The 16580-nt window shown below is 41.2% G+C and overlaps 1 protein-coding gene across 1 annotated transcript; it reads right to left on the bottom strand.

The window, feature by feature from the left end:
• Positions 1-15298: 15298 nt before the first annotated feature.
• On the bottom strand, positions 15299-16258 carry LOC107046529. The gene is made up of 2 exons (XM_029126694.1): positions 15647-16258; positions 15299-15577 (listed from the first exon to the last, which is right to left on the bottom strand). Exons 1-2 carry the CDS (start codon positions 16256-16258, stop codon positions 15299-15301), a joined length of 891 nt encoding a protein of 296 aa, XP_028982527.1.
• Between the last annotated feature and the right edge of the window lie 322 nt (positions 16259-16580).

Here is a 16580-nt window from a genome sequence, read left to right as displayed (position 1 = left end):
AAGCAGTATCAATCCAGCCCGCGGAACTTTCTTTGATGGTCATCATTGTCATCTGAAGATCCATGAAATCCTCGCCATTGTGTTGTGCTTTGTTCTCAAACAAGAGGTGACGAAGGTTTGGCAACATTTGACTAATCTACGACAACACAATGATGGTGAAGTATTGAGTAGGAGTACTGTTGTGGATTATTACAGTTACTGTAGAGAGATTGCTGAAGTCGTTTGTTCGAACACCGATTTTTGTCTTGGCGGGGAAGGAAAAACAGTCATGATTGATGAGACATTTCTTACGAAACATAAGTATCATCGTGGCCGTGTAACTGAGCAAATGACAATCACGGTGTTGGGACTTTATTGCAAGGATGATAAAATCTGTCGGTTTTTCAAAGTTAATGGAAAGAGTAAGGCAGACCTATGGCCTTATATCAAACGATTTGTCCATCCTGGAACTTCTCGTCTCTGCACAGACAGTGCTAAACAGTATTGTGATATGGAAAAAATGTTTCCTGACGAAACATTTTCAGAAATTTTGACGAATCACTCCAAAGGGGAATACGTAGACCCACTTGATCCTCAGAACACCATCAATGATCTTGAGAATCAGAATCGTTGGTTTAAGCATCAAATCAAAAGTCGTAAGACACTTATTAATCAATACATGGCGTTGTATGATTATCGTCATAATTTTTTGGAAAGGAACTACAAAGATGATTGGGGATCTCAAATGATGCAGTTCATTGAGGATATTAAGAAAGTCTATCCAGGGTATGTCGATGGTGAATTGCAAGATGGATTGCAGTTGATGGAATTGGACATTCCAACAGTCGAGTCTGAGAGATTGGAGGACTTGATACCACCATCAAAACGTCATCGTCATATGACTTTTGACGAACTTCTTGATGATGCATCGTCATCAACCGAAGACGATGATGGCTTGAATATTGATGATCCCGAGTTCAATCCAAGCGATTATCAGTGATTTCTTCTTGCTCTTGCTCTCTTCCTTCTTTCTTCATCCTACGTCTCTCCCTCCTGTTTTGGCTTTGCATCACTATTCTTTGCATTTTTCCTCATTTCTGTTGGTTTCTTTTTACACTCAAACATACATTTACACTGACACATAAACACACATCAACACATACACATGGAATGCTGTGCAGACTTTACCTCCTCACAGTGCATTCTGGGTAACGCTAAATTGGTCTGACTAATATTTCCTGGCACTTTACGCATGAAGGAATCTAATCCAACAACGTAGCTGTTTCTCATGAAAAATCTATCGAATTTCTATTGGAATCTAAATCTGTAAGCGTTTATTTTTCTGTATAACTGATTCTGTTTGGAGTCTTTTTATACAACGTGTTAAGCATGAATTTTATCAGTTTGTCTTCTTGATTTTATTATGAAAAACATGAATGAAAATAACAATAAGAAAAATTGAAAAATTCACATTCTATAATTTCGATGAGAAGAAAAACAAAATCTATAGAATTTTTGTTACCAAATATTTCTCAACATAGAGATATTAAAATGTTCCATGATCTTTCGTCGAAACGGCGCAGAGAGACGTCATTTTCAATAGAATTTGTGTAAAATTCTAATTGAAATTTAATGGAAATTTGTAGAGAAAGTACTGATTTCTTGTATTCCATTTTTTTATTCGTGTAATTCTGAATTTTAAATCGAACTCTGCTAGATAATAATAACTCATGCTTCAATTTTTTGGATTTGCAATTCATCACGTTATGTTGTTTTTTAAGAAATTGCTACAGGCAATATAAGCTTGGAATTATCAATTGTTAAACGATTGAGTTCCGAATTTTGAATCTAGGTTTTGAGTTTTTCTGTTTTGACTGTATACAAATGAAAATCGGAATTAGATATGGGGATAGTGTAGGTATTTATATTCTGAAAATGAAGAGTTTCATGGATCCATGAATTCATGAGTTTCATGATCCGAATTTTGAATTTGGATTTTGAATTTTTCTGTTTTGAGGGTATAAAAATGAAAATTGGAATTAGATATGGGAATGTAAGTGTAGGTATTTATGTTTTGAAAATGAAGAGTTTCATGAAAACTTTGATATCTTGATAAAAAAGGCTATAAATGCTTATATCTCGAGATTTTATGGAGAGGGAATTTTTTCATTATTTTTCCCGTATTCCTGAGGAAAAATGGTACGAAAAACATATGTCGTACTGTGGCGCCAAAGGAATCGTAATCGTCCCCCAAGCCCAAACACGCCACCACAATCCCCAAACAGGACACTCCATCCACCGTGGTCATCAACTATATCTAAAAATAAAAGGTCAGACACGTATCAATAAACTAACTTTATGTGATAAATACAAAGTCAGTATATAGTCGGATAGGAGTCCGACGTCAACCAAATAACGAGCCCTGGCCAACTGTCAGAATAACCCCCAAAAATCCGCGGGGAAACCTTCTCTAAAAACCCTAGGGCTTCCCTCCTCTCCACCGCCGCCAGAACCCCCTTGAAAAGCAGAAGTTGCCTCCAAAGCCTCCTTGTCTAAAAAAAAAAAAAATTGAAATAAGAATAATTGGGCTAACAATAAACACAGTACCAAATCAAAACCACCTACCGTGGTCAGTCGATAACAAGGCCCCAAGAAGGCAATAAAATCCAGGATCGCCAACAAAAAAGGATCCACCGGGATCACCCCCTCGCACCCCTCAAACACCGCCCACAGCAAGGTCTGAAACCGCTCCCCTCTCAAATCTTCCCTCACCTCCACCCTTCTCTCCTTCCACCACAAAAAGTTCTCGAAGAGATCCCCCTCGAGCTCAACCTCCCTGAAGAGAACAGGAAAGGGACGAACCCCTGCACCCCCAGGAAGGTCAGGAACCTCCTCCACCTCCCTCTCGCCGTCAACCTCCAGAACCTCCTTGACAGAACCTGGGTCCATCTAATAAAAAAAATATATATATATATTACTATTATTAAACAAATGTACGCATAGTGCGCACACAAATAATAATAATAATAATAATAATAATAATAATAATTAGAACATCGTCGGCAGCGCGCGGAATTCGCCCCAGTCACTCAGGAGGAAATTCAAGCTGCGCTACGATGCATGAAGAACCATGCCGCTCCGGGTCCAGATGGCATCAACGCCTTTTGGTGGAAGAGGTTTCCTCGGTTCATAGCCATCTGGCTCGGATTTTCATATCGTTCATGGTAGCGTGATGCTTCCTGAGTGGTTGGTGGAGGGGAGAACTGTGCTGCTTCCGAAGAAGGGAGACTTGTCTGACCCGGAAAATTACCGGCCGATTACGTGCCTGAATACGCTCTATAAGCTCTTCACAGGAGTCTTGAATGAGCGTATCTTGCACGATGTACAACCCGTGTGGCGACAGATTTATGAACAGCGGGGGGCGACGCGGTCGCTGTCAGGGTGCAAAGAGAGTTTACTCGTCAATCGCTGCATATTGGGCGATTCGATACAGTATCATCGGCACCTGTCAGTGGCCTGGGTCCACTATCGTAAGGCATTTGATAGCACGAGCCATGAGCTCATTTTCCTGCTACTCGAGTGCCTTGCGGTAAAGGAAAATATCGCGAGGTGCATTAGAGATCGTGCACCACTTTGGAGGACGTGCTTCACCATAACATCTGGTGAGGATCGGCTTACTTCAGGGTTGGTGCAATTCAGGAGAGGAGTTTTTCAGGGCGATACCTTGAGTCCTCTCTTGTTCTGCATCTCACTGATGCCCCTATCTGTCGCCTTGCGCGGTGTTGGTGGATACCAAGCCGGAAGACCTGGCGATCGGAGGCATCAGGTTAGCCATATATTCTATATGGATGACCTGAAGTTATTTGCCTCAGGAGAGCGGCAACTCAAGCTCCAGCTTGATGTTGTTGCAGTGTACTCACGCGCGCTCGGGATGAGCTTTGGGTTGGATAAATCCGCAGTTTTCCACAGCAAGTGGGGGAAGGTTGGGGACGTGATGGGAGAGGTACACCTGGTGGATGGAAGCGTCATTAGACATCTTGGCGCTGAGGAGTCGTATAGGTATCTTGGCTTCAATCAGCGATCCGTAGTGGACGCTGAGGCGGTCAAAGAGACTCTTCGTGAGGAGTATCGTCGGCGGCTTCGGAGAGTTTGGAAGTCCGAACTTTCCGGAAAGAACAAGGTGGCCGCGACAAACATGTTCGCTGTTCCAGTTCTTCTGTACTCCTTTGGCGTGCTCCAATGGAGGAGGGATGAGCTGAAGCAGTTGGACAGGGATACTCGTAAGCTAATGAACATCCACAGGAGCCTACATCCCCGATCTTCGTGTCCCCGTTTATACTTCCCGCGTGACAGTGGTGGCCGAGGACTACTTAACCTAGAATTTTTCCATGAGCGCTTGGTCCTCGGTTTGGCCTGTGACGTGATGAATGGCTTGGATCCTCCCTTGGAGTTTGTGCACGATCATGAGCTTCATGGGATTCAGGCCTTTCTCTACAAGGCGGCGGATACCGCAGCTGAGGCTCTCGGGTTGGAGTTTCGTCGTGGCCGAGGTGGTCAGCTGGCTAGTCATTCATTGGCCAGCATGACTAAATCTCGGCGAAGAGCGACCATCAAGGAGGCGGAACAGTCCACCTTGCTTCGTCTACACGTTGACAGGCCCATGCATGGCGTGTTCTTTCGTCATGTGGAAGAACAGGGCTTGTCCGTCCAGCTGACTTTCTCATTTTTGAAGTCGGCTGGCTTGATGTCCGAAACCGAGGGCTTTATTTGCGCGTGTCAGGATGACGTGATAAACACCCTGGTCTATAGGAGCCGTGTTATGGGATTGCAAGTTCCGGATGTTAGGTGTCGGGCTTGCAAACAGTCCCCGGAAACTCTGATGCATCTTTTGTCGGCTTGTCCGACATATGCAGTGACGAGTTATATCCACCGTCATAACGCGGCTTTGAGAGTGTTGTATTACCATCTGCGGCACTCTTATGGGATAGACCGGACGCCGATTCTGCCTTATGCTCCAGGAGATATTGAGTCCGTTGTCGTGAATGAGAGGTGTAAGATTTACTGGAACTTCTCGTTTGCGACTATCAGGCCCGTCGGTGTGACGAAGCCTGATATTGTCCTCTTCGACTTTGAAGGCAAAGTCATCTACGTGATTGAGTTCTCGGCGCCAGCCGAGAGCAATATATGTGCAAAGGAAGAGGAGAAACGGCTCAAATACCAGCTGCTCCTGTTTGAGTTGCGTCAGTTGCACCGCGGGGTTAGCGTCAGGCTGATCGTCCTGATCATTGGCTCTCTTGGCGGCATGAAACAGTCTTTTGTATCTGCGCTTCAGGTGATTCCAGCCTAAGCCAGTATGCCTTAATACTGGCTGGCCAGATGCAAAAGGCTGTCATTCGTGGGTCCCTTCGACTACTTAGACATCATGATTCTGGACTGCAGTACTGCTCACCCTCTGATTGGAGGGAGCACTACTGCAGAGCGATTAGGACTTGTTTGTATCGCTTAGCTTGCTGGGTGGTCTTCGAGGTGAAGTCGGAGCCCTCGAGGATCATCCAGCGATCTCATTCACGAGAAAAAAAAACAATTACATAAATAAATACACGAACAATATAGCTAGATGCCCAAAGAGGAGAAACAAGAAAAAAAAACCCGATGGATGACTATGAGGAACCATGCCGAGCTAATCCTCCACTCGCCCTGCTGCGAACGCCGCACAAAGAGGAATGGAGAAGAATACACCTCCCATGCGTAAGAGCGTAAAGGGTTTACAATAAGAACTTTAAATTCAAATTTACTAGAAAATACAAAACAACATAAATAAATGAAATGAGTATAATAAAATATAATAAAATAAAATAAGTAAGTAACCAACAGATAAAATAGCAAAAAAATCCCGAATGTTTACATACAAATGCAGCGAACTCAAGGAAATTCACCACTGCACATGTGTCAAAAATAAAATAGAAAATAGACAGAAAAATATCCCAAAACACTTACCGTAACGAATGAAATCCTTGGCACACAAACAAAATTAATCCAAAACACTTCACAAGTCACCGAGTGAGCGAAGGAAACTGACAGGTGAATCGGAAATACAATGTAATCCGAACCTCCAAGAATGTCACCGTCAGCATCCAGCCACTCACGGCCACCGCTCGGTGCACGATTATAAGGCTAAAATAACTCAATACATATTACACAAAAATTAAAACTCCAACTTCTCAAAATTGCTTCCAAAATGCAATTGGAAACTATTTTGAGCGGGGGCTGTAATGTCCAAAATTTTGTACTAGAAACTTAAGGCTAGAATAAATTTTATGTAAGACAATCAAGAACCAAAACCACAATTGTAAATTAAATCGAGTGTGTTTCATCACTTGGACTCGATTAAAAATTCCAAAGACACTGGAATCGAGTTCAAAAGTGATGAAATGACACACTTAGCACGCCCCAATTACTCAATACTAAGATTCGCACGCGAAGGAACGATTGAAAACCGATTAATTGAAACCCCAAAAACCGAATGAACTACTTAAAACCCATAAAAATCAAAATAGTGGGAAAAGTCAAACGACATTTTCCACCAATTACAAATGGACTCGTTGGAGCCCATGTGACAAGTGACCCCAAAATTCATATAAAAATGTCAGAAGAACCAAAATTAAACAGTCTTGAAGCAGCGACGGAGCAGTAACAATTCTGGTGGAAATAGTTCATTTAATCGGTCCGGTTTTCCAATCCTTCCTTCGATTACGCGGGATAGTACTGAATTAATAGTAAGTTACGAACAATTGAAATTATCTGCGAATAAAATTTCTTTAATCGAGAGTGGTGACTTTTCTTACACATAAGGAATTCGTTTATTGTGACGCGTTGTGGACAGTCTCAAACAAACTCTTAAAATCTTGAAATTCAACTGTCAAAATTCATCAAAATATCAACGAGTAGAAGGAGGTGTTTCCGTGAAAGTATCCCTAATAGCCTTTAGCGCAACTAATTGCTGGTGAGGAAATTACGGATTTACCCAGAGATCTACAAATACATCGAATAATTTATAAATAACAGACCGAATTGTGAGTAACGAAATTTGTAAACCCAACTTTGAAGCCTTCAGATCATTCCAGGCATAGGAATTTTAGCTACATACATTTCTGTAAAATCACGCTTATGTTTTTGTGAACCGAGTAGGTATACAAAATATATTCAAATTCAAATTTGATTCCCATTACAACTCCAAATTTCTTGATTAGAAATTAGTCTCAACTCAAGCCCTATCCCTAAATCAAACCCTTTTCCTTTATGTTTTAAAAAAAGGTAAGAGTGAAAACTTTGCGTCGTCCAATAATTATAAAATCTAATAATTTTAGCTTTGATTTTAATGTGACAATTAAAACATGTCCTTTCGACGCTAAAATCTTTCCCCGGACATAACAAAGTCATCAGTCATCCATCAGAAAAGCAACCTAAACATCCTCATCGAAGAGAAAGTGGCTCTACGAACCACCCGCTACGAGTCGACAATCCAGAGTTAATCAACAGCCATTAGAAGCAACAACGAATCTTCTTTGTCGTATCGCCGAGAGAATCTCAACGCAGTCAGTCAATAAGACATAATAATAAGATAGAGATCGGGGATGCAGGAATCAACTGGACTGAGACGTGAAGTATCAATTTTCTTTTACCAATTCGGCAAAGGATACAACTCTCATCCATTGTTTCCACCCCGAGGTAAACCAATCACCGGAACATCACCAAGAAATTCATCTCGGCGACGAGAAATTCAACGTAGCTATGAGACTCATCAATGTAGATAGCATCGCAGACAGCTGATCCAATAGACACTCCTCAAGTCGTCATGTCTCTACAAGAGCCATGAGTGTGATGGCCTACACCAGATCGACAGATATCAACGAGTCTATCTCAACAGTCATGTCGGGAGTATCAACTCATCAACTCCTAAAGCTCAACAAAGTAGAAACTCAGCTGAGATCAGTGGTAACGAAACTCCAGCTGACTGTCGATCCAGAGATACATCAACAAGTCAACTAGTAACTCATCACCTGTGGATAAACCAAGATCCTCAACACTAGCCACAGTCATCAACAGACGTCCTAATCGAAGTATTCATCTAAGAGGTCATCACCAGCTCACCCATTCGCTATGAATTTGAGATGGCTGAAATCCTCAACAGATATTCAAGGTCGTCCAAGGTGAAACAACTTCGTCGCCTATCCTTACGCAAAAAAACTCAACGTCAGATCCAGCTAAAAAATCTCTCCAAGGAAATCATCAACAATAAGTGATCGATTACAACAAGCACTTCAGCACTAGAAGGAGCAAATCATCAGACTAGGAGGGCGTCTTAAGTGTTCAAAATCAAGCCCTGATGAGATTCATCTAATAAATTTGCCTCGTTAGTCTCGTTTCATCAGTAAGTCAACGGAGAAGCTCACCAAAGAACCCTCCAGTGGAGTCTTAGATGTTCTCAACAAGTTGCAAAAAAAAAAAAAACTCAGTCGGAAGAGAATCAGCAATTCCAAGCTGCTATCGTCACTCATAGGACTCAACGAAGTTTTTCGATACTAAAGGCACCTCACTTCAGTGGCGACTAGGAAGCAGCAAGGAAATCTACGAAGTGTCAGCTCAACAGCACTTTTGGGCCATCGACATTCACCGATAGAGAACTGAACAACATTCAGATTCAGACAAAGGCCAGTCTCACGCCAGTCGGCCAATCTCATCAACATCTTATGACCCAGATGATCTCCAAGCCCTCACCCAGGACAATTCCTAACTGGTGAGCCTCTACACGTGATTCCAGAGTCCTTCTATCTCGACAAAAACCTCAGCAAGAACGACAGATAGAATCTCATCACCTAGAAGAGACGGACTAGACTAGACCTAGAAGTCCTGTTCCAGGTGGGCTAAGGAGTTCAGCAGAAGTGGCTCATCAGAGCAGCTGCTATCAACACAAGCAACCTCAACTCCAACCCTCGACGATCCAGCTGAGGCAGAACGACAATGAGAAAATAAAACAAAAATTCAACATCCATAGTGAGGAACGCCCCAGGCTTACTGATCACTCATAGAGATTACAAACCCGCAACCAGACTGAAACCACATTCCAGTTTCGTACGTCGCAGCACCTTAGCAGTTCACCAAGAACTCATGTCTAGATAACCAACAGAGTCTTTCATCATATCATACGAGAGATCCACCGAAAGACAACAGACCAATCAACATGGGAAACTTCTCAAAAGAACCAACGCAGAAGAAGCATCGGTAGCCCTGGCAGATATCATCAATCCGAGCTGTGAATCGTATTAAATGGCTCCCGCCCAAAATTATCAACAGTACATCAGCAATCAGCCCTAATTTATCACCAGTATATCAGCAATCAGGAAAAAAAAATCTATCGAACAATGAGGACAAGAAAACTATCGACAAGACGATCCAGAGCCAGTCAACGAGTAATTATCGCATAGGAGCAGCAGCTGAGAAATTCAACACACAATTCATCATCCCTGATGATAAATGATCCCCGGGATGTTTGAAATGCAGCTATTCAAACTAGTCAAACGGTCACCGGGCTCAACGTAAATCTCGAGAAACTTCGGCACCCCTCGAGGTCACGGTCAATTACGAAGAAAATCGCCGAAAAAGTCAGTAGTACCGTTCTAGACACCGAGTGAGTCACTCTAACCACAGTACCGTATTGTCTCTATCTCCGTACGGTCGATTGTCGCAATCGCTCTATGGAGTACATCACCGAGTACATCACCGTGAGATACTGAGTTAATGCTCCTAGTAGCGTCTCTATTCGAGTCAATCATCTATTAATTTCGAGTCAATTATCAATCATTTTGAGCCTATAATAAAGTGAATTATCAAGAGAATTATCAAGTGCAGTGTAGAGACAATTATCGAATTTAAATTGAGACAATTCAATGAACAGTGTACCCTTATAAAATTTCTAGACGCGTGGTTTACACCACAAATAAAGTACATCACCAGTGGGTTTTTAGTAAATCGCGTGTTCTTAATTTTCACCCCTTTTCCAAATCACTTTTCCCTAACCCGCCTAAATTTTTAGCATCAATCTCAACCAAACCATTCTTTTAGAATAAAACGAGTTCTACAAAAAAAGTTATTACAAAAATATCGCTATCTCCTTTGCATTTCGTGATATTGTTCAGAAACTAATTTCCGGATTTGCGTTGACGTAAAAATAGATATTTCACTTCAACTGGCAATTTAGTTTTTAAAGAATATGTCAAAATCCAAAGGAGATTTTTGTAATAACCCTTTTTGTAGAACTGATTTTGTTCTACAAGAATGGTTTGTTTGGTGAGGAACTTGTTTCAGGGTGGATGTGGGAGAAAAATGTGGAGGGAGATGCTGGAAAATTAATGATGGCACTAATTATAAAAATATCACTATTTATTCGTGGGATCGAACCACGTCGTTAATATTTTATACACTCTCTGGTAAATTGTCACTGTTGATAGTCTTCAATTTTAATAAAGTTGAATCACTGATAATAGTTGAATTTTAACTAATTATTTTGCTGATGTACTGAACGAAACGGTGATCATACAAAGACTGGTGATGTACTTGGTTACTAGTAAGCTAGGTGAGGTTCAAGAAGCTACTGTACTCGGTGAGGTGCGATGTAAGACTTCTACAAGTGATTTGCCCAAGTTAGACTTGTACGGTGAGAGGTTGAGCCTAAACTGATTCGCGCGTGTTTCGGTCACTTGTAACTGATGACCCGAAGGGTCCCGGAAATTTTCGAAGTAGACCGATGTTCGACCAGAATGTTCTGGAATTTTAGTTGTGTTTCAAACATGGTTTCTATCAAGGAATCGTTCTTTCGCTTAATTGCTCAGATATCGTAGCAAAAATAATTGGCAGCTGAATTGGAGATAATTCTTTGATGAATATCTTTGAATCTGGAGTAGATGGAGAAATTTTTATCGAAGCTTTTTTTAGATCCCATTCTGCTCTATAAAGATAATATGTTTGAAACGTAACTCAACCTCTCCAAGACCAAGGTCGATCAGCTCAGCCAATTACGAAAATCATCGGCCTTTTCCGCGTCAACGCTCAGGTCTAATAGAGTCACCGTAAATCAACGCGAGTCAGTACATCACGGTCTGTCGTATAGCAAGTTTTGAATGGAATTCAGCTGTGTAGAGTTTAGACCACACTACATTAGCGTCTATTAACTCGGCGATAGAAATTCAGTAAAAGAAAATCACGTTATTTATTGACCATTCAACCAGTGATTCACAGTGCTAAAACTATAGACAATTAATTCAATTCAGTACGATCAACAAGTGACAAGGTGATTTTGTAAATTTGACAAACCGTGGTTCGACTCGAGAATAAATGCACGTTGATATTAGGTCAAGACTCTCAACCATTATTTGACACCGACGATCCTCTAACCTCCCAATCCACCCTAAATCTAGTTCCTCACCAAACATTGGTCCTTCGAGCCGGATTTGGGAGTAATTAGTGTGATCGAATTCGGGTGAATTTTAAAAGGATGCCTCGTGTAACGAACTTTCGGGGTCCACACGAGTCGGTCAACGGACAGAGTCTCAACAGACAAAGAGTATTTGTGCTATTGTTTTCTCTTGGCGGTAATCCGAAGTGTAAACATCAGCGTCTCAAAGTAGTGAAAAGGTTCGTGAGAGTTCGGGATTTACGAGTGACGCCGAAGGACCTCAACGCCGGGCCAGTGCGCTCAGCAGCAGGCGACCTTCCAAGCGACGCCTTACCGACACAACACAGTACGTCAACGGTCGGTAACCCATCGACAGTCGATACATGACCGACATCCAAAGCCACTCAACGAGGAATTCTCACGCAAGTAGACTTTCAATTACATCATCATGTCTGATACAGATACCGTAATTGAAAATCAAGCTTTAGATAATCAACAAGATACTAGAGGCTCAGCAGCACAACGAACCTCCACCATCAACAATTCCGAAAGTTGTAATCAGCGAGACTGAAGATGAAGCCAACATCGCGAGTACTCAACGAATTCAGAACATCACGACGAGATACTTTGAGGTGATAGAGCTACCAGCTGCAGGTCTCACAGTGCATCACGAGATTCAACTGAGGCAACTAAAGTTCAGAGTGGAGAGCATCACCCACATTTATAATGGAGCTACCAAAAATCAACAGGGCAATCGGCAGATTCAGAAGACTGCCGACGCCCCCGGGACCAGTCCTGTCAACAAGAGAACTCAGCGAAGCAAGATTATTCTGGGTAATAATATCACAAAATCAGTTAAGGTCGGCTTCTAAGATCTCCAAAAAGCCGACTCAAATTATATACAGACTGGTTTAATCAATAACAGCAGAGGGATTGACGATCACGGCGGGTCACTTGTCAATCCTGAAATCATGAAGACGTTGGTCAACACATAGATTAATTGAAGGTAAAACGGCTCAATTAATCAACTTGTTTAACGAAGATTACCTTAACTACAGTATCGAAATCTTCAAAGGAGCAAGTAACAGAGCATCACTACAGACCAGAGACCAGGAATTATTAGAATTTAATGCGATCAAACGCATAAGAAAGTCACAGGCTACTCACACAGGCATTCACAACACAGGCATTCACATTAACTCGGCGATAGAAATTCAGTAAAAGAAAATCACGTTATTTGTTGACCATTCAACCAGTGACTCACAGTGCTAAAACTATAGACAATTAATTCAATTCAGTACGATCAACAAGTAACAAGGTGTTTTTGTAAATTTGACAAAGCGTGGTTCGACTCGAGAATAAATGCCCGTTGATATTAGGTCAAGACTCTCAACCATTATTTCACATCGACGATCCTCTAACCTCCCAATCCACCCTAAATCTAGTTCCTCACCAAACATAATATTAAGAAAAATTTCCCTGTATCCTTTTGATTCTGAGATATTTTCGAAAAACTATTTGTTCTTGGACCACAAAAGTTTGTTTTTCGCTTCATTTCACCTCTGAATTCCTGAGAGCGACGGAAATAAAAATAAGTTTTGGTTGGTAAACTTTCTGAACTTTGAGATGAAAAGAACAAAAATAAATAAAAATTCTATTTTTCCATGAAAATTAATTGCAGTCAAGAAAATGCAGGTAAATATATTGTTAGATTTTAATTTAGTTTGGAATCCAGTGTACTTCCATACTGGTTACTCATATTTTATTTGATAATTTAAGTGCGATTGAGGCATTTTCGTTTTTTTTTCTTCATGTATACATATGGGGGAGAGTGGGGCAAAAATGGAACGTTTGTGATCTACTTTAATTCTTCATATCTTTATTTATAAACAAAAATATTGGGATTTTGAGTTGTTTCCCCTATATATAAAGAAAAAAAAAATTTACAATTTTTTTTTTTTTTATCATTTTTAAAATAATTTTTTCGATGGAAAATTTTTTTTTCTCCCTATCGAATTCAATCTCATAATTATTATCTGTCTCTTAAAAAACAATTTACCTGTCTATGGAATTGCATTTTTTTTGCTTCCGCATGGAAGCATTGTAATCGTTCAAATTTAAGTTTTCAATTCTGTTCTCGATTTTTTATGATATCAACTTATTTGATTCAGAAAGTCCGAAAATGCAACTTTCAGACCTCGTCAGTACGTATGTGTTGTTCAGACTTTTCCTTTAATTTCTCACCAATGAATCGATGGAATTGAATCTTTTTTTTTTAATGTAGGTATTGTTGAGCCCCATCACCGTTAATCAATATTAAATTCATCGATTTTTTTTTAATTTTTGATTTTTTCCAAAAATCGGTTGTAAATTCATTAAATGCTGGCTAAAAAAATTTGTATGTATGTTCTTTTGACCGAGTTCGAAGATGAAGGTAACAGCAATAATTGTTCTTTTGATTTATCTGATAGTTTAAATTTTTTTTTTTTTTGAAAATGGGAATTCTGGGGATATCTTCGAATATTATGCTCCAAATGAATTCAAGCCTAGCTCAAAATGTTTGTATGACAATGGCTATCGCGGTTGATCTGATTTTTATGATGATTTTTGAAAATTTCGAATTTTGCATGATTTTCACTGAAAGTGAGCTTTCTGATTGGTTTTCTCACAGGTGATGTTTAAAATTCATCCAATTATGTACAGATGAAATTGTTCTGGCAGCATTTTATCGAAATTCAAAGATAATATACAGGGTGTCCCTGAAGTACATGCCGATCCGAAACCGGCAGTTTCACGAGGTGATTTTGAACAGAAAAGTCTTTCCACTTTTTGATCAGAAGCACCCCTGAGGAGTTATTAGGGGGAGAAGGTCAGCCAATGGTGCTACAGTGTTCAGCAACTGTACGTCCATGTGGCTGTGCGCATCAGTGTGCGTGATACCCCTTCCACTCGTGAGCGAGAAAGAGAAGGAACGATACTTCTCTGTCGCTCTTATTATGTTTTTGGAGGGGATTACGAAAGAGAAAAAAAAGATTCTTTCCTCTCTCGCTTTGAGTAAACAATTAATAATTATTAATTGTTTACGGAATCCCCAGAGCTCTGATTTTTTTATTTTGGTGGAATTTTGCTGAAAAAGAATATTTTTGCAATTGTCTCGTAAACAAATGGGTTTACAGCATTTTGCAAAAAAAACTTGTTTGAGATGGAAGCTAAATTGAGATGCCGGTTGGGGAATAGTAGAATTGTGGAAGGATGTGGAAAATTAAAACGCGCGGAATTATAAAACCACACTGTTGATGTACTTTATTGTGGAATAACCCACGCGTCTTGATCAATTAATAATGTTACACTGTTGATTTGCTCGAAAAAGTCAATTAAATGATAATTTGAAAAATGCACTGCACTTGAGATTCTCTCGATTTTAAACTTGATGATTGATTCCAAATAGTTGATAGTTAACTCGGAATTAATTGATAATTGAATTGAATTAAATAGAGATGCTGTACGAAGCGCTAGACTTAAATGTACATTACTGTGATTAGAGTGACTCTTTCGGTGTCTAGCACAATACTACTCACTATTTCGAGGATTTTGTTCATAGCTGACCGTGACCCCGAAAGGTCCCGAAGTTTCTCGAGATTTTTGTTGAGCCCGGTGACCGGTTGACTAGTTTGAATAGCTGAATTTCAAATATCCCGGGGGCCATTCATCATCAGGGATGATGAATTGTGCGTTGAATTTCTCTGCTGCTGCTTCTCTGCGATAATTACTCGTTGACTGGCTCGGGATCGTCTTCTGGGGGATGTTCTGCTGGTGGAGGGTCTGTCGGTAGGATACAGAGCTTGGTGATGGGTCTGACGAATCATGTCATGCTGGTACTGGTGATTCTCTTGATGTTGGGGTACCATCTGGTCGAGTTGGTACTACTGCTCGTGATGTTTTGATGGTTGTAACTCTTGTGAGGGCCTCTTCTCCTAGGTGAACTGCCACTACTCTACTGAGTGGCCATTTTGCTGGTGGATAGTCCTCGTCGGCCGTCAGGATGTCTCCAACTTCGATGTTCTCTCGTCGTTGATTCCACTTGTAGATAGCTTGGTTCCTTTGAAGACACTCTCTAGACCACCTGGACCAGAATTGTTGTATTTTCTGGGTAATCAGATTCTATCTCTGCAACTTGCTGGGGTTCTCATTGATGATTGATGGCTCTAGAATCACCTGTAGAGGCTCACCGATCAGGAAATGACCTGGGGTGAGTGCTTGGAGGTCTTCTGGGTCATCTGACATCGGTGCGATTGGCCTGGAATTGAGGCAGGCCTCTATCTGGATCAGGATGCTGTTGAGTTTTTCGTAGGTGAATGTCGTCGAACCAAGTACTCTTTTGAGATGATAATTCGTTGATGTGACAGCTGCCTCCCATTTGCCACCGAAACGAGGTGCTCTCGGTGGTGAAAAGCTCCATTGAGTCCCGTTGGTGGCGAGAGCAGCCTGGATCTGTTGATTCTCTCTGGATGGCTGGTTGTACAACTTGTTGAGGACTGTTGAGGCGCCAACGAACGTGGTTGCGTTGTCACTGTACATAACCTCGGGGATACCTCTCCTTCCGGTGAATCTCTTGTAGGCTTCGATGAATGCGTCTGTTGTCTGCCTGGAAACGAGCTCTAAATGGACTGCTGATATACTGAAACACACAAATACTGCAATATGAACGCTAGATGGTTGGGCATTTGTGGGTCGCCATTTGAGAATAGGGAATGGGCCAGCATAGTCCACCCCCGTATGGAGAAATGCTCGTGAAGGTGATATTCTCACTGTAGGCAGTTGGCCCATTAGCTGCTGGGCCTGTCGCCCTCGATGTCGGATGCAGACAGGGCAGCGTGAGATACAGAGTGTTTCTAAATGATCCAATTACCTCTCGTCCAGCGATAGATTCGAGCCCCCTAAATANTAGGCAGTTGGCCCATTTGCTGCTGGGCCTGTCGCCCTCGATGTCGGATGCAGACAGGGCAGCGTGAGATACAGAGTGTTTCTAAATGATCCAATTACCTCTCGTCCAGCGATAGATTCGAGCCCCCTAAATACGGAAAAAATGCGAAAAAAATTATGAATTAACTAGTTTTTAAATTATTGACGTTTAAGCTGGACCAATTGG

This window comes from Diachasma alloeum, unplaced genomic scaffold (genome assembly GCF_001412515.2).
Source record: "Diachasma alloeum isolate Michigan unplaced genomic scaffold, Dall2.0 Dall_scaffold_01472, whole genome shotgun sequence".
Taxonomy (NCBI): domain Eukaryota; kingdom Metazoa; phylum Arthropoda; class Insecta; order Hymenoptera; family Braconidae; genus Diachasma; species Diachasma alloeum.
This window is presented reverse-complemented; position numbering and strand designations above follow the sequence as displayed.